General features: G+C 43.1%; 1 protein-coding gene across 1 annotated transcript in view; it reads right to left on the bottom strand.

Moving 5' to 3' along the window:
- The window catches only part of SLC5A1 (solute carrier family 5 member 1), a 296,325-nt gene that overhangs the window by 231,051 nt on the left and 42,124 nt on the right, over positions 1-23,150 (bottom strand). Inside the window, exon 3 of the mRNA XM_086942805.1 lies at positions 19,145-19,249. Within this exon, the coding sequence (XP_086798931.1) occupies positions 19,145-19,249 (105 nt within the window). The remainder of the gene's footprint in view (positions 1-19,144; positions 19,250-23,150) is intronic.

The following is a 23,150-nucleotide window of genomic DNA, read 5'->3' on the forward strand; positions in this document are numbered from 1 at the left end:
AGTTGTCAGCCCATAGTACTGCTGACCGGGCTAGTTCTTGTTCATCCATAGAATTGAGTACGTGGTACCCCATTTGTTCTTGAAGAATTTTATCGGTAACTTGAAACAGATATTCGGGAGAACTTGGTTTTGATATGCCGGAGAGAAAAACTCTCTTGCTTTCTGGACGAATGCCTTTCCTAAGGTAATTTCCCTTACCTACATACGCTATCATTTCTTTAGTCGTGTCTGGTTCTTCAGGTCCTTCCTCCTCGGAGGAGTCATTCCTGTCACTTTCTTTTTCTTTTTCTTTTTCGTGTATTTCTATTACTGCTTTTCTAATTTTCTTGTACATACTTGCTATACAATTCAGTTTATCATGGTTTCCGTCGGCTATATTTTGACCCCACTTGTTCAGTGCTTCCATCTCTTCCTGGTCTACTCCAGGCCTGTCTCGTTCTCTTATTAAGCAATTTATGAAGAAACGTAATATACAACCTTGAGTGTCAACTTTCTGGTGAGCCAGGGCCTCTTTAATACTTTCAGGATCTTCCCCAGTCTGGACAAAATGATATATTCTATCTAGGTGTTCAGTCATTCCTGGAAATAACACTAGGTAATCTGCAACTTTTCGTAAGCGTAGTGATGCTAACAACATTCTATCGTCTTTACCGGGTACTGGATCATATCTGCAAAATGGGAGGGGTTCTTTAAGCATGCCGAGACGGGGTGATTGGGGTGTACGTTGCTTCAACATGTCCCTAAGGTTTAATCTGTGTGTTGCTGGCGGGGTCTGGAGACCTCCTGTCGCACCTCCTGTAGCGGAGGCTTGAAAATTGTATGTCTGTGGAGTCGGTATCTGTACCTGAACTTGTCTCTTACTAGGATCAGGTGCAAACGGATTTAGTGTGTCAATCTTAGATGTGGGAAGCGGTGGAGGTGGAGGAGCAGGTGGAACAGGCTGTCGAACGGGTGAATCTTGTTGCGGCAATGGCGTGATATTGTCTTGTGGCGGATTGCCACCTCCGTCACCGTCAGTAGGCGGGACGCGGGCACGTAGGTTGGTGTAAGCGGGCGCTACATCGTCTAGATAGGAAGCAAGGAATATGTCTTTGGTGGTCCTGTGACTTACTTTAGTCGGAACCAATGGCGGCGGCAGATCTTTCGGTATTTCTGAAGTGGCTTCAGGCAAACCCTCGGCCACAAAGTACATGCCATTTACAAGGTTGTTTCGCATACGGTCTACTTGTTCTGCTTTTACTCGGATCCCTTCACTAACTAATTCGTTTTCTCGGACTCTATCCGACTCTTCTCTATGTCTGTCTTCTTTTCGGAGTGCTTTTTCGGCACGTTTATGTGATTCTTTACGCCAAAATTCTATGGCGTCTTTCTGAGATTGTCTGGCTTTCTTTTTCCATAGCGCTTCTTCTACCTTCATGATGCACTCGGCATCCCATGTTCCTGTAACGGGCCATCTGTGTCTCTCGTCTAGGTGCTTGGTATAATCGGCCCATAAATCTAGATACAGTATGGCATCTAAGCCATGCTTATGATACATAAAATTTCCAGGAGTGTCCCTAGGGGGGATAGGAATTTCTTCCTCTAGTATCCCTTTCCTAGTTCCTATCTGTCTTAATTTATTGAAAAACGGCATCTTGTTACTTAGTACTGGATACTCGATACTTGTTACTTACTCTGAACACAGCTAGTTACACAAAAACACAATAATGTACATCAAACAATCACTCATACCACGACATCAATTACATGAAAACATTTTGAACACACATGACTACCCACGATACTAGATGTACTGCTAAACAGCACAAATACACTGTTGAGAACAGTGCAAGAACTTGAATAACTGATATACTGCTAAACAGTACAGATACACTGTCTAAAACAGTGCAGACCGTGTTTGTGTACCCAAACTCGTCTTTACCGGATACATAATAATGCACCCGTCATGATGCGTCCCCAGCAATGGTACTCACCGGGAAGCACGGAACAGAAGGCCTCGGAAAACTCGACTGGACTGGACCGGACTGGACTGGACTCGACTCGACACGGAGATACTTCGGAACTGGTGGGCCTCTTGACACCTCGGACCTTGCTTCTTTCGGCTAGGCTCTGGTCGGGATCCTCCGCACTCCTCACCGCCTCGTCTGGGTGCTGATCGCAGTCTCCGTCACCTCCGTAGGCCTGAGGGAGATACAGGAAATCCTGCGGGTACGCGTAATTGTCCGTCTTGACTTATGGCAGGGGGCAAAGGTTGCAACGCACCAACCGGCGCGTAAGGTGGGGGAGGGGTCCATGTTCGGGCGCCAAAATAATGTGGTAAATATTTGATTTACCGTCCTAATTTCTATGCAGGTAAGTACTTAAACAAAAATAACTCAATCGGAATGAAAGACGCAGAGTCCGTGGTGTTAGAGTTCTTAGGGGTTTTATTCCTTAAAAAGGAATGGTTCTTGAACCGGATATCATGTTCCTGACACCACTGGGGTTCAGGAAGGGATAGAGCAATGCTTTATTAACGAGGTACAATATTTATAGTTCATTCATGCAGAAGGCGTAACAGCTGAGAGAAGCGAGATAGGAAACATGTGCGTAGCAATACGTAATCAGAAGGCGTGAACTAGGCGTGAACATAGGGGTGTGTGCTAGAAACGTCACATGAAAGTGTCACAAGTAGGTGGGTACATAGCAGAATCTTGCAATGTCAGCAGAAATCTGAGGTCTGGATGCGCGCGCAGCTGCATGACGTGTGATTGACGTGGAGCTGGAGGGTGCAGGGGACTTGACATTTACACTAGCGGAAAGAGACAGAAGTCTGGCATGTCAGATCAACTTGTACCTATATCATATCTGATATCTGATGTTTGGGAACCATATTATCTAGAGGGAAAGGTCTCTTGGGCAGAGGCTATTCTATACTGACTGTGAGTGCGTGTATAAGCGTCTACGTGTCTACATGAGATGCGAGGGGGCATGGGCCTACCATGGTAACGGGAGCTATGAATTACTTGCACGAAGACAGTGAGGCCGGGCCCTTTGCTCTGCAGCTGGAAGGATGTTTACTTGAACTAGTAGGCAGGAATGTATGTTTGAGGAGCGGAGCAGATAATTCGAAGGTTGAATACAGTCTTGGCAGGCAGCAGGCTGAGCTAAGCGCCGTTAGCCGCGCAGGGAGTAAGGCAGAGGTCACGGGTACAGAGGCAGCCCAGGCTGAGGCATTCAGTGTCAGAAGGCAGGAAAAGGCTCGATGGCAGAATTCAGGGGCCTACTTCGCCAGAGCTGGAAAACGTGTGAAGTAGACCACAAAAAGACGTTGGCATGGCATACTTAGGAACGGAATATTCAACCCGTTCAGGGTAGATCTGAAAGAGGACATGTTAACGTTGGACGCAAATGTATTTGCGTCTTCATAGCTGGCACAGGAGGGAAGTTACATGCACTTTAAGCTTGTACATGGAGACGGTGGGGTACACGTTAGGGAACATTTCTTGACCATAACATTTATATTTCCTCATTCCCTCCTTGTTCCCTACGGACCCTTCATGATATATCAATCCTCATGAACCGATCAGTCTGTTCATGTAACATCATTTGCTCTTCTTTCTTCTTCTCGCGTTTTGAGTGGAAACTTGAATGCGGAATACATGATGTGGCGCACAGACCACAAATCGCTGGCCCACATTGTAGGCACAGGCAGCAACTGAATACTATGACAAGGGCAATGCCTAGGAAGGATAGGATCTTCCATCCCCAAGCGGTCAACGTCGTCCAGAACCAACCGGACCAAGTCCAGGTGCCTGGATTCTGATGTATCAAACTTGCAATTTTATGAAGACGTGTGATAGCTTTATATACTGTTGGTGCGTTTTCTGGAATGAAAACACAGCAACTTGACCCGATGACCTTACAGGCTCCGCCCCTATCTGCTAGGATGACGTCAATAACAAGACGATTTTGAAGAACAACAACCCGCATGGCAGATTGCTCCTCAGTTAAGTTGCCTAGAGCGGAGGTAGTTTCATTCACTACTGCTTCGAGTGTTCTAGTTAATTTTCGTATCAGTTTACTATTAAAGACAGTACCTAAGTAGGGGAAGAAACCTTTATTGAAATCTGTGTATTGCTCCCATGCCGTTTCAGTATAGTCGACAATCGGGAGATCTCTTCGGAGTCTAGTGGTTACTAGATTTGTATTTCTGTGATAATCAGGAGGGGCTAGGAAAACAGGTGGCAGAAGGAATGCAATGTAACAGGTACCATCCCAATCTGGAGGTAAGCGTATGTATGCGGTATGGCCACAAACAAAGTAGGAATGGCGAGTAGCTCTAAATGTAGACCTGCCTTGATCACTAAATTCGACCACAGTAGTACATTTACTATGACCTAAATGTACTGAACCCTTCTTTCTGACACATAAGTCACCCGTGACTGGTAATACTGACATGGCAGGGAGAACTGGTGCAGCTTCGGACTCAACAGTAAAAATCATGAGGTTAATTGTGTAATTACCTAATCCATATACTTCATTTTCTAGATCAGTTCCTATCCTAGTGGGAAGTCCCTTCTTGTCAGGATAACAGGCGTTAAGCAAAACTAAGTTCAGGTTTCCCCAAACCCAATTTCCTTCGAAAACAGCAATATCAGGATCTAAGGGATTAATTATTCTAAACCATGCTCCACATGAGCCATTGTGAGTGAATGGGTATGGAAAGAGGGGCAGAACTCCCTTGTATTTCTGATAGGGAGGGAGTCGGACACATATCCAACAGTTTGTAGCATTATTAGTCTGATGAGAGTGATGTAACATACTAATGAATGTGTTGTTGCGCAGCGCAAGTCTGTAAGATAACTCATGAGGGGGTAATTCGCTAAAAGAATGTTCGGCAGTGACATTGTAAGCAGATTGTTCACGCTTGAAGATAGGGTAATATATATGCAGCAATATACTGACAACAATCGTCATAAGGCTTAGAAAAAACATAACCAATAATGCCACTATACAGTGACTACGAAGTGATTTACAATATGCATGTTTCTTGAGTTGTCTCTCTCTCTCTCTATCTCGGTCTAGGGGATACATGTCAGAGACTAATTTAACCGATTCAACTAGGGGAGGACTTAAACAATTAAACTGTCTGACTTGCTAGACCGTAATTTTGTTTTATACTCCTCTTGCGGAGTTTTCTCTCTCTTAGGAACTTTAAAGTCACTAGAATCGCGGCAGTCCTTTGAGGGGGTGGAAGAGTCAGTTTCTGGCAACAGTTCATTACATTTTTTAATGTGACTCGTATGGATCCACCCCTTTCGGCCCTCCACCTTGATTGCAGTCCTCGTGGTCAGAAGGACGAGCTTCGGATCCTGCCAGCGGGGCTCCAGCGGACTCCTCCTGTCGAAATTTCGTATTAAGACTGTATCACCAGGACGGACATCGTGTGGCTTCACATCAGTGTTGTCGGGAAAGGCTGCGGCAACCTGTGAACGACAGGATTGGAGTGCAGACATCAAGGAGGCAAGGTAATCTGTCAGCATATTACAGTCAACATCGGTTATTTTCTTAGGCATGGGCGTACCCCACATATTTGGTGGTCGGCCAAAAACCACCTCATACGGCGATAGTCCTGATCTCGAATGGGGAACCATTCTCATATAGAACAGTGCAACTGGCAGGGCGACTATCCAGTCGACCCCTTTCTCTTTACATATTTTGGCGAGACGTGTCTTCAATGTCTGATTGTGTCTTTCTACAAGGCCAGCTGCCTCGGGATGTCGGACGCAATGGAATTTCCACTGGTATCCTAACAAGAGTGAAACCTGCTTCATGAGCTCGGACGAGAATGGCTGTCCGTTATCTGAGTACACGATACGAGGCAGGCCGTACCGTGGGAAGAATTCTCGAACCAGCTGCCTGGCAGTGGTCGGGGCAGTGTAATCTGGGACTGGATATGCTTCGGTCCAACGGGAAAGTGCACAAACAACTACGAGGACGTACTTGAATCCTCGACAACGGTCCATCTGGATATAATCCATCTGGAGGACTTCAAAAGGGTGATCGGGAGGATGAAATCCACCTTGCTCTACAGGGACGCTTTTACCTGGATTGAACTGACAACAGATCATGCAAGTACGCACTTTCTGTTTTGCTGCTGCTCGTAAATGTTTGTTGTACCAGAGATTCTGTAAACTGTCTAACATAGCTTTTTCTCCTAGGTGTGCTGGACTATGTGCTGTATTTATTATGACTTAAACCATAGAATCGGGGAGAAACCATGTAGATTTTCCCTTCGTCATCCATCCCTGATCTGTCTGGATCCCTCCTAGTTCAGTCCATTTCTTGATTTCATCTGGAGTAGCATGTGTCTGAATATCGATTACATCTAGTGTGGGATCCCTAACTGTCATACAATGTGTCGGCACTATTGTCTTTGTCACATCAGTTGTCTGGGTGTGAGTCAATGCTGTATGTTTTGCTGTTTGGTCTGCCAGGTCGTTACCCTGGGAAATAGAGTCTGTAACTTTAGTATGTGCTTTACACTTCATGATAGAAATGCCTGAAGGCAGATGTATTGCTTCTAACAGTGCTTGAATAAGGGGACCGTGTTGGATCTTGGCACCGTGAGAGGTCAAGAAACCTCGTTCTTGCCATAACACCCCGAAGTCGTGTACGACTCCGAAAGCATAACGTGAATCTGTGTATATGTTAACATTTCTGTTCTTGGCTAGTATACAGGCTCGGGTCAGAGCGATAAGCTCTGCTGCTTGAGCGGACAGTGTATCAATACGATGTGTTTCTTTAACTTCAGTTTCAGTGGTCACTGCATATGCGGCCACTAATTCTCCTGTGCTTGTTCTCATACATGAACCATCCACGTAAAGTGTCAGGTCTGGATTTGTCAGTGGAACATCTGTTAAGTCTCGTCGGGGCTTTGTTACTGCATTAATGATTTCTATACAATCATGCGGGGCTGAATCTGTCGTAATCGAAGGTAACAATGTTGCAGGATTCAGAATGTTACAGCGTCTGATTTCTATGGGCGGCTGGAATAGCGTCAGTTCATAACCTGTCAGTCGTGCTATAGTCAAGTGTTGAGTCTGGGTTCGGTTTAAAAGAACCTCTACAGAATGTGGAACTTGTACTGTCAATGGATGTCCTAATACAATTGAGTCGCTCTGTCTGATTGCTAGGGCTGTCGCTGCAACTGACTTTAAGCACGCAGGGAGTGCCTGGGCTACTGAATCCAATGTACTTGAAAAATAAGCACAAGGCTTATGTGAACCTGCTTGATCTTGAGTGAGGACAGACAACGCTGTACCATCACGTTCTGTAACAAAAAGTTTAAAAGGTTTGCTGTAACATGGTGTCGCTAAAACTGGTGCTTGACATAAAGCTTTCTTTAATTCCTCAAAGGCCTGTGTATGTTCCTGAGTCCAAGGGAGGGCAGTCGAAGTCGCTGCCTCCTGTGTTGTCAACTGAATGAGTGGTTTAGCTAGAAATGCATATTGAGGAATCCATTGTCTGCAGTACGAGGTGAGGCCTATAAAGGCCCGCACTTCCTTTTGTGTCTGGGGTTGTGGCATGTTTATAATTACCTGGATGCGGTCAGGAGTGAGCTGTCTCCCCACTTTGGACAGCAAGTGACCCAAGTACACAACTTGCTGAACACAGAATTGTAGCTTTGAAGGAGACACCTTGTGTCCCTTGTCGGCCAGAAAATGTAAAACTGTCAGTGATGCTTGTTCACATTCGGGTTCACTTCGTGCGGTGATCAGCAGATCATCGACGCACTGTAGTAAGGCAGTGTTAACTGGCATTTGGATACAATCAAGTTGTCTTTTCAGTGCTTGGCTATAGATGCTGGGGCTTTCTGTGAATCCTTGAGGTGCACGTGAAAATTTGAAACTTCGTCCATTTAAACTGAATCCGAAGAGATATTGGCTCTCTGGATCAATGGGCACACTGAAGAAGGCGTTCTTGAGGTCAATTACGGTAAAGAACGTCGCTTCTGAATCAATAGCAGTCAATAAGGATGAGATGTCGGGAACCATAGGATACTGTGGGACAATGCATTTATTGAGTTCTCGTAAATCAATCACCAGCCGATATACTGGCGGTGCATTGGGATCAGTACGTTTAAGAATCGGAATGATAGGGGAATTACAGATATTGGAGTCGGTTTCTACGACCACTCCTTGGGCAATGAGCTCTTCAATGATTTCCAGTAAAGCCACTACAGCATCGGGTGGTAACTTGTATTGTCTGATTCGTGGTAAAACAACTCCTGGTTTGAGTGTAACACGGTATGGTGTAATGTGCATGCAACCTACATCGGTTGGACCTTGTGCCCACAGGTGTTTTGGTACATTTTTCAATCTGACATCAAACTCTCGTAATACATAGTGACCCTTAAAGTCACGCAGGAAAAGTCTAACTCCTTCCGGAGAACAACATATCACAGCTCCTAGAGCCTTCAATGTTTTGATACCTAACAAGTTTTCTGGACATGATTTAGTCAGTAACAAGTCTGTAACACGTGATAATGGACCTACAGCTAGGGGGACTGGTTTTGATACTTCATTTACAATAGGCTGTCCTGAAAAACCAAGGGAAACATTCTGTGAGCCTGAGAGGGGTGCCCCTGGGACTTCATTATGGCTGATTGTTGTGCGGCTTGCCCCTGTGTCAATTAAAAATTTTCTGTCTTTTCCCAATACTTGACTGTGTACATAAGGACCCTCTTGATCTACAGGAATCTCAATAAGAGGCAAGCCAACCTCCCTCTCTAGGCTGTTTCATGTGTATCGCTGATAATCGGGATAATCAGATTGGGCATACTGGTTCATCTGCCGTGAAACTTGCTGCGTCGCGGCAATGGGCTGTGGCTGTGGCTGTGGCTGTGACACCGCTGCGGTCTGTGCTGTATGTGGTGGAGCATGCATAGGCTGTGTATTTTGGGAAGTCTGTTGCTGGACCTGGTCTTGTCTAGGCTGATGCGGTCTTTCTTTAGTTTTACCTGTTGCTATATTGTGTTTCAGGACTGGACATTCATGTACGTAGTGACCTGGCTGTTTGCCATAGTTACATGTCCCTTTAACGGGAGCTGCTGCATTACCTGTCTGGGTCGTACCCTTCCTCTGACCGTCGGCTGGAACCGACTGGGCCACTAACATTTTCATTTTCGTGTCTTTCATACGTCTCTGTTCGTGATCCTGTTCTTCTCTAATTCTGTTCTGGTGGTATTGTAACATTTGTAACATCTGGGATGGCGTATTTGCTTGCCATGTACTTTCAACTTTATATACACGGTTCTTAACTGATGTTAGGGAATTCTCGACTAATTTTGTTACAAAAAGATGTGGGTATGACTCGCTACCTGGTTTCAGGCCACTATTAATAATGAAACATGTCTTGAATCTTGAATAGAAGTCACTAGTGTCTTCATCGTGTTTCTGTTTACAGGCTGAGATTGCGTCCCAGTCTTCCTTTTTAGTTGTCAATAATCTTGGCAAGACCTGTACTATTAAACCTGGTAATGCTTTAGCTTTGTCCCCAAGGCCTAGCCCTGGAGTACGACCTTTTTCCTCGTCTTCTATTTCAGCCCATATAATCTTTTTATCTCCCACCTCCCATTCTTTTTCCTTGAGTTTCTCGTAGATGCCGGTGGGCAGCAGTACCTTTAACAATTTCATGATATCTGTATACGTGTAATCTCCCATGAGTAACATGTCTTTAAGTTCTCGGTGAAAACCTGCAGGGTCTTTATCATGACAGGGTACTAGTTTCTTCATTTCTAACAATTCTAACTTTGTCAAAGGTGTGTACACAAACACACGTTCCAAGGCATGATTGGCATTCATAACTGGGTGTACTTCTCGTAAAGGATTCTGCCTGTCAAAATGACACATTCTTCTTTCTGGGGGCGGAGCTGAAACATATTGTGGGCCTAAGAAAGCGTTATATTTGCGTCGTTGTTCTAGAATTATTTGAATTAATCTGGTACTTAGGCCTCTCCATCTATTCATAAGTAGCGCTTCTAATGTATCCGGTAAGGGACCTGGATCAGAATGTTGTTGTCTGTATAACGTGATGAGATGCTGAATCATGTATACACCAGCTAATTTCTGCTCGTCTGGGGAAAGGTTCAGAAATGTCTGTGCTACTGTATCATCATTGTATGTGCTAGAGTTGTCAGCCCATAGTACTGCTGACCGGGCTAGTTCTTGTTCATCCATAGAATTGAGTACGTGGTACCCCATTTGTTCTTGAAGAATTTTATCGGTAACTTGAAACAGATATTCGGGAGAACTTGGTTTTGATATGCCGGAGAGAAAAACTCTCTTGCTTTCTGGACGAATGCCTTTCCTAAGGTAATTTCCCTTACCTACATACGCTATCATTTCTTTAGTCGTGTCTGGTTCTTCAGGTCCTTCCTCCTCGGAGGAGTCATTCCTGTCACTTTCTTTTTCTTTTTCTTTTTCGTGTATTTCTATTACTGCTTTTCTAATTTTCTTGTACATACTTGCTATACAATTCAGTTTATCATGGTTTCCGTCGGCTATATTTTGACCCCACTTGTTCAGTGCTTCCATCTCTTCCTGGTCTACTCCAGGCCTGTCTCGTTCTCTTATTAAGCAATTTATGAAGAAACGTAATATACAACCTTGAGTGTCAACTTTCTGGTGAGCCAGGGCCTCTTTAATACTTTCAGGATCTTCCCCAGTCTGGACAAAATGATATATTCTATCTAGGTGTTCAGTCATTCCTGGAAATAACACTAGGTAATCTGCAACTTTTCGTAAGCGTAGTGATGCTAACAACATTCTATCGTCTTTACCGGGTACTGGATCATATCTGCAAAATGGGAGGGGTTCTTTAAGCATGCCGAGACGGGGTGATTGGGGTGTACGTTGCTTCAACATGTCCCTAAGGTTTAATCTGTGTGTTGCTGGCGGGGTCTGGAGACCTCCTGTCGCACCTCCTGTAGCGGAGGCTTGAAAATTGTATGTCTGTGGAGTCGGTATCTGTACCTGAACTTGTCTCTTACTAGGATCAGGTGCAAACGGATTTAGTGTGTCAATCTTAGATGTGGGAAGCGGTGGAGGTGGAGGAGCAGGTGGAACAGGCTGTCGAACGGGTGAATCTTGTTGCGGCAATGGCGTGATATTGTCTTGTGGCGGATTGCCACCTCCGTCACCGTCAGTAGGCGGGACGCGGGCACGTAGGTTGGTGTAAGCGGGCGCTACATCGTCTAGATAGGAAGCAAGGAATATGTCTTTGGTGGTCCTGTGACTTACTTTAGTCGGAACCAATGGCGGCGGCAGATCTTTCGGTATTTCTGAAGTGGCTTCAGGCAAACCCTCGGCCACAAAGTACATGCCATTTACAAGGTTGTTTCGCATACGGTCTACTTGTTCTGCTTTTACTCGGATCCCTTCACTAACTAATTCGTTTTCTCGGACTCTATCCGACTCTTCTCTATGTCTGTCTTCTTTTCGGAGTGCTTTTTCGGCACGTTTATGTGATTCTTTACGCCAAAATTCTATGGCGTCTTTCTGAGATTGTCTGGCTTTCTTTTTCCATAGCGCTTCTTCTACCTTCATGATGCACTCGGCATCCCATGTTCCTGTAACGGGCCATCTGTGTCTCTCGTCTAGGTGCTTGGTATAATCGGCCCATAAATCTAGATACAGTATGGCATCTAAGCCATGCTTATGATACATAAAATTTCCAGGAGTGTCCCTAGGGGGGATAGGAATTTCTTCCTCTAGTATCCCTTTCCTAGTTCCTATCTGTCTTAATTTATTGAAAAACGGCATCTTGTTACTTAGTACTGGATACTCGATACTTGTTACTTACTCTGAACACAGCTAGTTACACAAAAACACAATAATGTACATCAAACAATCACTCATACCACGACATCAATTACATGAAAACATTTTGAACACACATGACTACCCACGATACTAGATGTACTGCTAAACAGCACAAATACACTGTTGAGAACAGTGCAAGAACTTGAATAACTGATATACTGCTAAACAGTACAGATACACTGTCTAAAACAGTGCAGACCGTGTTTGTGTACCCAAACTCGTCTTTACCGGATACATAATAATGCACCCGTCATGATGCGTCCCCAGCAATGGTACTCACCGGGAAGCACGGAACAGAAGGCCTCGGAAAACTCGACTGGACTGGACCGGACTGGACTGGACTCGACTCGACACGGAGATACTTCGGAACTGGTGGGCCTCTTGACACCTCGGACCTTGCTTCTTTCGGCTAGGCTCTGGTCGGGATCCTCCGCACTCCTCACCGCCTCGTCTGGGTGCTGATCGCAGTCTCCGTCACCTCCGTAGGCCTGAGGGAGATACAGGAAATCCTGCGGGTACGCGTAATTGTCCGTCTTGACTTATGGCAGGGGGCAAAGGTTGCAACGCACCAACCGGCGCGTAAGGTGGGGGAGGGGTCCATGTTCGGGCGCCAAAATAATGTGGTAAATATTTGATTTACCGTCCTAATTTCTATGCAGGTAAGTACTTAAACAAAAATAACTCAATCGGAATGAAAGACGCAGAGTCCGTGGTGTTAGAGTTCTTAGGGGTTTTATTCCTTAAAAAGGAATGGTTCTTGAACCGGATATCATGTTCCTGACACCACTGGGGTTCAGGAAGGGATAGAGCAATGCTTTATTAACGAGGTACAATATTTATAGTTCATTCATGCAGAAGGCGTAACAGCTGAGAGAAGCGAGATAGGAAACATGTGCGTAGCAATACGTAATCAGAAGGCGTGAACTAGGCGTGAACATAGGGGTGTGTGCTAGAAACGTCACATGAAAGTGTCACAAGTAGGTGGGTACATAGCAGAATCTTGCAATGTCAGCAGAAATCTGAGGTCTGGATGCGCGCGCAGCTGCATGACGTGTGATTGACGTGGAGCTGGAGGGTGCAGGGGACTTGACATTTACACTAGCGGAAAGAGACAGAAGTCTGGCATGTCAGATCAACTTGTACCTATATCATATCTGATATCTGATGTTTGGGAACCATATTATCTAGAGGGAAAGGTCTCTTGGGCAGAGGCTATTCTATACTGACTGTGAGTGCATGTATAAGCGTCTACGTGTCTACATGAGATGCGAGGGGGCATGGGCCTACCATGGTAACGGGAGCTATGAATTACTTGCACGGAGACAGTGAGGCCGGGCCCTTTGCTCTGCAGCTGGAAGGATGTTTACTTGAACTAGTAGGCAGGAATGTATGTTTGAGGAGCGGAGCAGATAATTCGAAGGTTGAATACAGTCTTGGCAGGCAGCAGGCTGAGCTAAGCGCCGTTAGCCGCGCAGGGAGTAAGGCAGAGGTCACGGGTACAGAGGCAGCCCAGGCTGAGGCATTCAGTGTCAGAAGGCAGGAAAAGGCTCGATGGCAGAATTCAGGGGCCTACTTCGCCAGAGCTGGAAAACGTGTGAAGTACACCACAAAAAGACGTTGGCATGGCATACTTAGGAACGGAATATTCAACCCGTTCAGGGTAGATCTGAAAGAGGACATGTTAACGTTGGACGCAAATGTATTTGCGTCTTCATAGCTGGCACAGGAGGGAAGTTACATGCACTTTAAGCTTGTACATGGAGACGGTGGGGTACACGTTAGGGAACATTTCTTGACCATAAAATTTATATTTCCTCAGCGCCTGCAACGATGACGTCACATATTACATCACTCATGACATGGTCGGTGACATCACTCATGACATCACTGAAGACACCATCCTTGTGACAGACTGACAGACCTCCTTTGGGTGTAATGTAACCCCTGAAACACATATTCAAAAATAGAAACTAGCGTTTTCAAAAAAATTGAGATACCCATACCAGTTACAACAACCAATTCAGTAATTCCTCCATCTATATGCACATCCTCTCATTCAGAAATAGTTCTATATAGTCACTCATACATATACTCACTCATCATATGTAGTGATACACATTTACATCATGTTACACACCGACAGTCATCCAAAAGTTACTCACACATGCAAATAAACTATTGAACATCCATTTATTTGCATATACAGCTATACACACACTAGTACATTACTTCTAAGGAAACTTACACATACTTACTCTCTTAAACAATCACTTATAGAAACACATACTTATTTAAACAGGAACTCTTTCAATCTCTCACTCTCACATATACTCACTTATATACATCAATACTCACATATACTAAATTGAAACATATGTAGTTACTCATAAACACACTAGTGAGGCAGGCATTCACTCACTAACACACACATATTCACACTCATCCACCCATAAAGTCCTGCACATACGCTGTCTTAAAAACACATACAAACAGTGAGTCAGTCCCCAACCCATGCAGCCACTTATACACAAAGTGAAACACTGATACATATATTTAAAATATTTAAAAATTACTCGCTAATATATGTATTCACTAAGATACACTTTATAAGCCAGTTAACCAATCAATATTTTATTAAAAATAAACATCCATTTACACACTTATTTAAACATTTATTCGTCCATCGACCTTTACAAATACATATATAAAACATATTGATATTTCAGAAAGACACACATTCACTGGATGGTGTCATCAGTGATGTCATGAGTGATGTCACTGACCATGTCATGAGTGATGTAATATGTGACTTCATCAGCAGTGCATTGCAGGTGCGCAAGTTATAGTAAGTCCAACTAACTATAACGTGGGAATTTCAATGGTTTTATGTCAGTAAAATTTCCAGCTAACTATAACTGCTGTGAAACCTTTGTTTTTTTCAGTGAATATATATATATATATATATATATATATATATATATATATATATATATATATATATACACCTCTCCCATGTAGCAAAGTACAACGAGTTGATGACACCATGTATTGGCCAAAAATAATTTATTTCATAGTCAGCCCTTCGGACGCGTTTCGCCTGACCAGCAAGCTTGTTCACCGAATTTTTACATATTAGCAGTCGCTATTTTACCTGCTGTGCACCACTAAAACAATCACGTAACATGGACTACAAAAAGAGAGTATGCGAGGACAGACTCGTAGTTGCATGATGCAGGCAATAATAAATAAATGTTTCAATACACATTATTTACAAATTATTCTTAAAAGCGCAACAGCGCAACCACTTGAGCAATGATAAATATTTTTGATGAAGCTTTTAAGGTTACAGATTGATCTTGCTCATGATTTGATGCAACCAATTCATGTTGACGAACAGAGCTTTTTATGTTACCCTGTGCCGGAAACTTTATCAATACCGCTTTTCGTCATCAAACAGACAGCATAGCTAAATGCTTTACCAAAATATCTCCGCCCTCTTTAAGTCAAATATGACTATTGCGCTTTGTGCCATAAATGCAATTTTTGCAATTTTACACGTTTCCGTGATTCCGCCCAAGTAGGCTATTGCAGATACACGTTGCCTCGCCCATTTACCCAATAAATAGTGCCCTAGTGGACATTACCTTTTTATTGACTCTCACACTCTTTTAGATAAGACAGAAACACCCTACAACAGTGAAAATAGTGCCAAATATTAATGCATAAAATCCTGGATTACTGCCTACTCTTCTCTTCTTTTGAATTAGTATGTTACTGATACACTTTGGGACCTTTAAAGATGTGTTCTTAAGTTCTAAAATATACCGGGACTCAAGGCGCCTCAGTTTCTTCTCTCTGTTCCCCCCTCGGACACTCGGTGGGATACAGTCAATTACAAAATAACTGAGCCCTGTTTCATCCTTGTTGTGTTTGACCTCAAAGTGGCGGGCCACTGGGTACGCTTTATCAGCGTTACGTATGGCTATCATATGCTGAAGGATCCTGACATGGGTAGGGTGAATTGTGCTGCCCACGTACTTCAGGCCACATGGGCACTGAAGCACGTAGATGGCATACTCTGTCTTACATGAAAAGAAGCCTCATATTTGTTTGGCTCTTTTTGATAGACCAAGAGTATAAGTCTGCGTGTTTTTCCCCAGCTTACATGCCTTACACTTGGCACATTTAACAAATCCTGATTTTTTTTAAGCCATTTAGACCCACTTACAGTTTGCTTTGGTGGAAGCATATTGGATACTAACATCTGCTTGAAAGACCTTGCCTTTCTGTATGTTATCGCTGGTCTCTTCTGCACTAGAGTCTGGAGCACTGGGTCATTACAGATTAGATGCCAGTGTCTGTTTAATATATTCCTGACTTCTTTGTGTTTGCGATTATATGTTGTTATCATTCTCAGTTGGTTACTTTCTGTTCTCTTTTTACTCTGTGCTTTATTTTTGTTAAACAAAATGTCTTCCCTGCTTCTTTTCTTTGCTTTGCAAATGGAACTCCTAATATTTTCTTGAGTATACCCTCTTGCTTTAAACCTTGAACTTAATGTAGTAAGTTCAGCGTTCAATCTTTCTGGGTCACTTCAGTTTCGTATGGCTCTAAGGCTCTCCCCATACGGTATACTTTTTATGAGGCTTTGCGGTTGAAAACTAGCTACGTGAAGCAGCGTGTTTCCCGCGGTTGGCTTTCTGTACAAGTTAGACTGGAGTTTGGAGTCTTTGACGAATATGGTTCGGTCTAGAAAGTTGATAGACGTAGCACTTATCTTGCTTGTAAATTTTAAGTTGAGGGTGTTGTTCTGCAATTTTCTTATGAATGCTCGTGCAGCTTCCTCTGTCCCTTTCCAGACTAAAAACAAGTCGTCAATATAACGACTCCAATGAAGGATATTAGCCTCCCTCTCCTCGTGGAAATCCGCAAGGACCACCTGCTCCTCCCACCATCCCATATGCAAATTAGCATAGCTGGGGGCAAAGCAGGTGCCCATCGCAGTCCCACAGATTTGCCTGTATAGTATTGTATCAAACAGGAAAAAGTTGTTTTTTAAACATACAGAAGCCATAGCCAATAGCATTTGAGTTTGCAACCAAAGGTTAATTGGGCGATCCTTCAGGAAGTATTTGATGGCTCGCAGGCAATCGTCATGTTTTATACTGGTATACAACGTTGTTACATCAATCGTAACCAGCAACATGTCTTGCTCCCATGGGAGATCATATATCTTCCGCAAGAAATCGCTAGAGTCCTGTATGTACGATGGCAATTGTTTCACTATGGGACATAGAAATTAATCAATGTACTTAGAGGTATTTTCAAAAGCCCCCCCTATAGCGGAGATGATAGGCCGCCCTGGTGGGTTATCTGTGCTTTTGTGTACCTTTGGGATAAGGTAGAACACTGGAGTAACTGGATTAGAGATTTTGAGAAATTGCAATTCCTCTCTAGTAATGAGGCAGATATGCATTTGCAAAAGGAGTATGGAAGACCAGAAAACAAGCTTCCGGACGATTTGGAACCATTAAGGGCGTTGTAGATGCAGGCCTGCAATCTTAGCCGGTTTTAACAGGAAGGACATCCAGCTCAGCAGCAACCTTGCGAAAAACTTGAACAAAATTGAATGAAAGACCCTAAGCCACTCCAGGCATCCGGCAAACCTAGACCAGGTAGTCACGGCCTCGTCACCTGCGACCCAGGGGAAACTGTTAACTTACTGGTACCAGGAACTACATAATGGGACCGCAGCCAGATCTCGCAGGGAGGTCATGCAGCCAAGTAGGCAAGCACTTAAGCACTTTAACATTGATCTCTCCTTTTAATTCATCTCACATACTTTCATGCTGCAACCTGTCTATAAAAGGAAATCCTCCTTTCTTGCATATTTTTGAAAACTTGGACAGTCATGCCTACGGCTAAGTACTGAGACTTTAACATAATTGGCACAGTCAAGCACAAGTATATTTTGTTATCAAAAACAAGCTGCCTTTCAAATTGCATTTTACTAAGTTTCCTTTCTTTTTATATAATTGAATGTGCAATCATGTATTTGATCACAGTAGTCTTGTATATTCTAATTTTTATTGCAGTTTTTATTGTTTAAAAGTGTGACAGTTTTAATTAACAATGCACTCTAGAAATAAACTTGAAAATTGAAACTTGATGACTTGATGAAACTTGATGACTTGATGCGCTCTAACATTTAATTTTACTAGCTTTAGGCTAATAATACTTATTTTAAATTCATTTAAATTTTTATTTTACAATAAAATATTTAAATATTTTTTTAAAGAAAATAATAATATTTATTATTTTTCAGATAATGCCCAATAGGGACATCTCCACCCGGGTGGCGAAAATCCTTCCCTATGTGTGAAAAGTCTTAGATGTCTCACCCCCTCAACTGAGAGGGTGATGAGATGTATTTCAGAGCTTATGTGTAAATCTACATCCAGAAAGGGTAGATAATGAAAAAGTGTAGACTTACAGCTAAGTAAATTTATTCATGAATACATCTGCATGTGTGAATTTACATTCACGAATAAGGGTCTATGTGTGTGATTTTGGTCAAACAACGTTATCTCGCTCTGTCTGAAATAAATAGCAAAGATCTGCACTGTGCTGCAAATATATGCAATGCAAATGTGTGAAAACCTTTGTGCTCTCGAGTCTGTCTCCAATGACTCATTTCTACCCCCTAGGTATCATTGCCTGGTTTCAGTATACACGCACATCACACTGTTCTCCATGCAGCTACCCACACTCAAGATGCCCTTGCTACAATAAAGTGTTCTTTATGAAGTGCTAAAGTGGTTTTTGGAGCTAAATTAAAGCTGCATCAAATACCTGATTAAAGTAGTTACATTGAAAAAAAACATTCTGCCATCAGGTTTTTTGGTCTCAGGAAATTCTCAGCAGATATATAAACTTAGGTTGCCATGATAGGTAGGGGTCCCCGGTTGCTGCTATTTCTGAGGGACGTGGGAACTCCATTTCTGTCAGCTGGTTTGTCAAGGATAAACAATGTATGACAACAAGAAATTAAGCTGAAATTCTGGCTCCTCTCCTGAATGACAGAGAGATCTGCCAAGTGTGTTACCTTCAATGGGTCGCTGGTACAATCAATGATTAAACATAAAAATGAATACTCATGAGATGCCCTGAGTTAAACAGTTACAGTGGTCTGCCTGGGTAAAAGAGGCAGTATAAAAGCACTTGTCTGAGCCATGAGGTGTCCTCACCCCATTGGTTAAGAGAATATTGTCACTTACATTCCATTCAAAGCCACCAATCACAATCCCCGAAGCGGCTCCGGTGCCCGCAAGTCCCACGAAGTGTCCACTGCCGATGTTACTGGCAAAAAGCGAAGCCCCAATCTGAAAATAAGAGCAGACACCCAAATCTGAGAACAGCTTCTACTGACTATAAAAGCATCACATTGTATCCGTGTTTGTAATATTCAGTTACTAACAGAGTATAAGGACACATACACATTAAAGGATATTTTTGCAAAATCAGCTATTTTGTTTGATTAAATAATATGTGTATGCTTACAGAAAAATTGAGTAACATTTAGCCACTCCTGACTTATATTTATAAAGCTTAAAGCAAAGCATCAAATCCCAGAAGGCTAAGTCCAGTTGCCTAAAAGCCAGATCTGACTGAAGGTGTCAGATGACAGCAGCCACTTTGAAAGGTATTTAGCAGAATATCGGAAAAAGAAATATATCGTGGAACAAAATATTGTGTCAAGAATATCGAGGACAAAAATATTGTGACGGTAAGTTTCTATGTGGAGGCAAAGTTGACTACATATAACTCCACAAATATGTACCTTGATGATATACATATCTTCAAGGTACTTAGAAGGAGAGTTACAAATAGTAAATCTGTACTTACGTCTTTGCCTCTGCCTTCTTTTTTTTAAAATATCTTTTTTTTGAAAGTTGAATCAATACAACAGCACGTCACATTTCGATAATCAGTGATATATAGAGGTCATACAGTGCTTTCCAGCACCAGCATCAGGAGAGAGTGGCATAGTACACAAGCTGCCTCTAAAATTGTTCCATTTCCCCCAAATCTTGACCCATTCCCCGGGGCAGCCCCTTCCTTCGTAAACGTCAGGTTCCGCCAGCATGCATTAATCCATATCTTTTTTCATGCCCCCAGTCGTGGCCCATGGACTGCCCTCCATTCACATCCAATGTTACGTTTTGTACCATCAACCCCACAGTCATGAATAATTGGTCCATACGGACGAGGTCTTTGGCCTCCCACACATTGAGCAAACACCATTTCCCCGAGGCCGTCCCAACCTCCCCAACACCTTGTTTAAACAAGAAACCATGGAACACCAGTAGTTCTGAATGGGTGGGTATTCTCAGATCATATGAAAAAATGTCCTGTTCTGATTACATCCGCGATGGCACTGTGGGGAGCCCGCCTTGCCCATTTGCGCCAGGGTGGTGCTGGCGTAGTAACTTCGATGACAAATTTTTAATTGCACAAGGCGGAATCTGGCCCTTTTGTCCACTTCTCATGGGTATGCAAGTGCTTCCTGCCAGTTATCGTCCTCCATCCCTCCCAGGTAGGTCTCTGTCCCACTTCTCTCATAATTGAGCTATTGTATTGGGTCTGTAATGTAGCAACTTCTTATAAGTGAGTGAAATTGCCTTTCTGGGCATGGGCTCATCATTAAGGCGATCCTCCAGTGGGGAGATTATAGGGACGTCGTCCCCATTCTGTATCACTCCTTGGAGTTCATGGCGGATTTGAAGGTATCTGTATGACTCTGTGGATGCCAAGTGGTAATCTCACTGTAGGTCTGCAAATGGAATGACTCCCCCTTTCCCCCACCCTGGAGATGTCAATGAGGTTCCATTTGTCAAAGCCTTGTCACTTTCCCAGCATTCCCAGTTGGGCATTATCCCCTTAGTGGGCAGGCGGAAGTCACTTTGTCTTTCCAGCCCAGGGCCTGTTGCACCGATCGCCAAAGACCAAGTGCAGTTGCTGTAGGGAGTCAAAAGTTCTGAGGGTGTAAGTTGCCATACAGTGCCTTAATGTAACCCGTTGGGTGCATTGCCATCTTGTTAAGGCGGTATGCTGGTTCTTCATCAGGGAGATGGTCCAATGATTGATCACCGCAAGTTGTGCAGCCCAATAGTGTTGTTGGATGTCGAGGAGGGCGATGCCATCATCATACCACTCCCTCGTTAGGGTGATAGGAGCAGGGCACCCACCCCAGAGCAGAGTGAGGAGTTCTTTGTTTATGGTGAAAGTAGGAGGGGGTACAGGGAAAGGTGTATTTTGGAGTATGTACAGAAACCAGGATAACACCATCATTTTCCCTAGGAGAGGCAGAGGCAGAGCCCTCCAATGTTGGAAGACACATCAGAGGCGGCTCTAGATTTTGGGCGTAGAAGGTTTCAAAAGTTGCGGGGATGTGAATCTTCGGGTATTTGAACCCATCTTCCGCTAATCTTATCATACAATCTCGGGCAGTCTCTGGATATTTCCGTTTAAGAGGTAGATAAGTGATTTACTGCAAATTATTGTGTATCCTGAGTAGCGTTGGAATATTGTGAGGATTTGCATTACTTTGTCAATGGAAAGGGGAGGGTTAGAGAGGTATAAGAGAATGTCATCCGCATACAGGGAAATGTGCTCTTCCCATCCGTCCATCCATTTAAGTCTTCAAATGAAGGAGTCCAGCCTAATCCACGCCGCTAGAGGCTCAAGGACTAAAGCAAATATGAGTGGCGACAATGGGCAGCCCTGGCGTGTCCCACGTTGTAAAGGAAACACGGAGGATCTAACTCCGTTATGCACATACCTTCTTGATATGTTGGTCCTCGATATTTTTGACAAAATATTATATCCACACAATATTTCTGTTTACAATATTCTGTCACTGATCCCTTTGAAAAACAGAAATTAAAGTTTCCCCTGTATGATGTTGACAATTTGGAGTGTCTTTGGTTAATTTTATTTAAGTATTTGCTGCATTTTCAGTTTCCTGCATTCTGAACAGAAGAGGTGTTTCCCAAGTTTCAATTCCATTTATTTTAATTTACCTGAGTTCTTGCAAAGGTTTTCATGCCCATTGCTTACCTTTCTAGACAGGCACAAAAGACCCATGAAAATACTCAATGTAATGAGGTGAGTGAGATAAGAAACGCTATAAAGCGTGTTACCATCAGACAATGCACAACCCACACCACCAATAAATCAGCCTCCATCTGAGAGTGACATGAAATGCAAAAAACAGAAAACTTCCCCTCAACAATGATGGTCTTAACTGTTGCGAAAAGAAAATCCTTCTATGACATAGGGTCACATTGTTATCCAATGAGCGGGCCAGAAAAATCCTGGGTACATTCGGCTCTAGAAACACTCGCATTCAATCTTTCATTTTAAGTAATCTAATCAAAGACATTATTGTGTTACCTGAGCCACAAAATTGCAATTGAATAGTTGGACTTTTTCAAAAGATCACTAATCAGTTACCTATAACTTGTATGACATATACGCAATAAACATAAAACCTACCTAATCTTTAATTAGTTCATATATGCAAACATAAAAGAGAAAGGATACTTCTTTACGTGTTTATCTCAATATCCAATTTACTATTTATAGCATAACGTAATCACCCCATTATCTATGAGTCCTAAAGTAATCACATGCCGGCAATCGAGCTTAATGACGCTTTTGTAATAAGTATAGTGCGTAAGCACTGTTGGCCAGCCAAAGGTAGCCGAAGCACAATAGAGAGAATTTGCTGCGCATGCTCCAAATAATTTGAAATTCAACATTCACCATGCTGGTACAAAGTCTCCTAAAAGAACAGTACTCATTGCACAGTTGTGGTGTTTAAACATTCAAATGTCTCTTTTAGTATAGTTTTGTATTAAGAAATGTTTGGGAACGAGCGAATGAGTCAAAGCGAGTAGCAGTTATCGTCAGCCGACAAGAGATGTAGCATTATGCCTTCATTTAATCTCTGTAATTGGGCAAAAGCTGACCACAGAACAATTAGAAAGTAATTACTACTGACAACTCACCCAACCCTCCACCCTTTACCAAGGTAATATGTCCAGATCCGTGACATAAGCAGAGACCTGATGCAAGAAGTTGCATTATTCTCATTTTTTTTTAAATTTCTTGTGAAATCTTATTAAATACAAAGGGAATGGCCTTTTAGTGCTGGTGAACTATACTACCAACCTGGCAAAACTTTATAAAGATGGTCACTAAAAAATGTTTGAAAAAACC

The sequence above is a fragment of the Lissotriton vulgaris genome, chromosome 11, assembly GCF_964263255.1.
Source record: "Lissotriton vulgaris chromosome 11, aLisVul1.2, whole genome shotgun sequence".
Classification (NCBI taxonomy): domain Eukaryota; kingdom Metazoa; phylum Chordata; class Amphibia; order Caudata; family Salamandridae; genus Lissotriton; species Lissotriton vulgaris.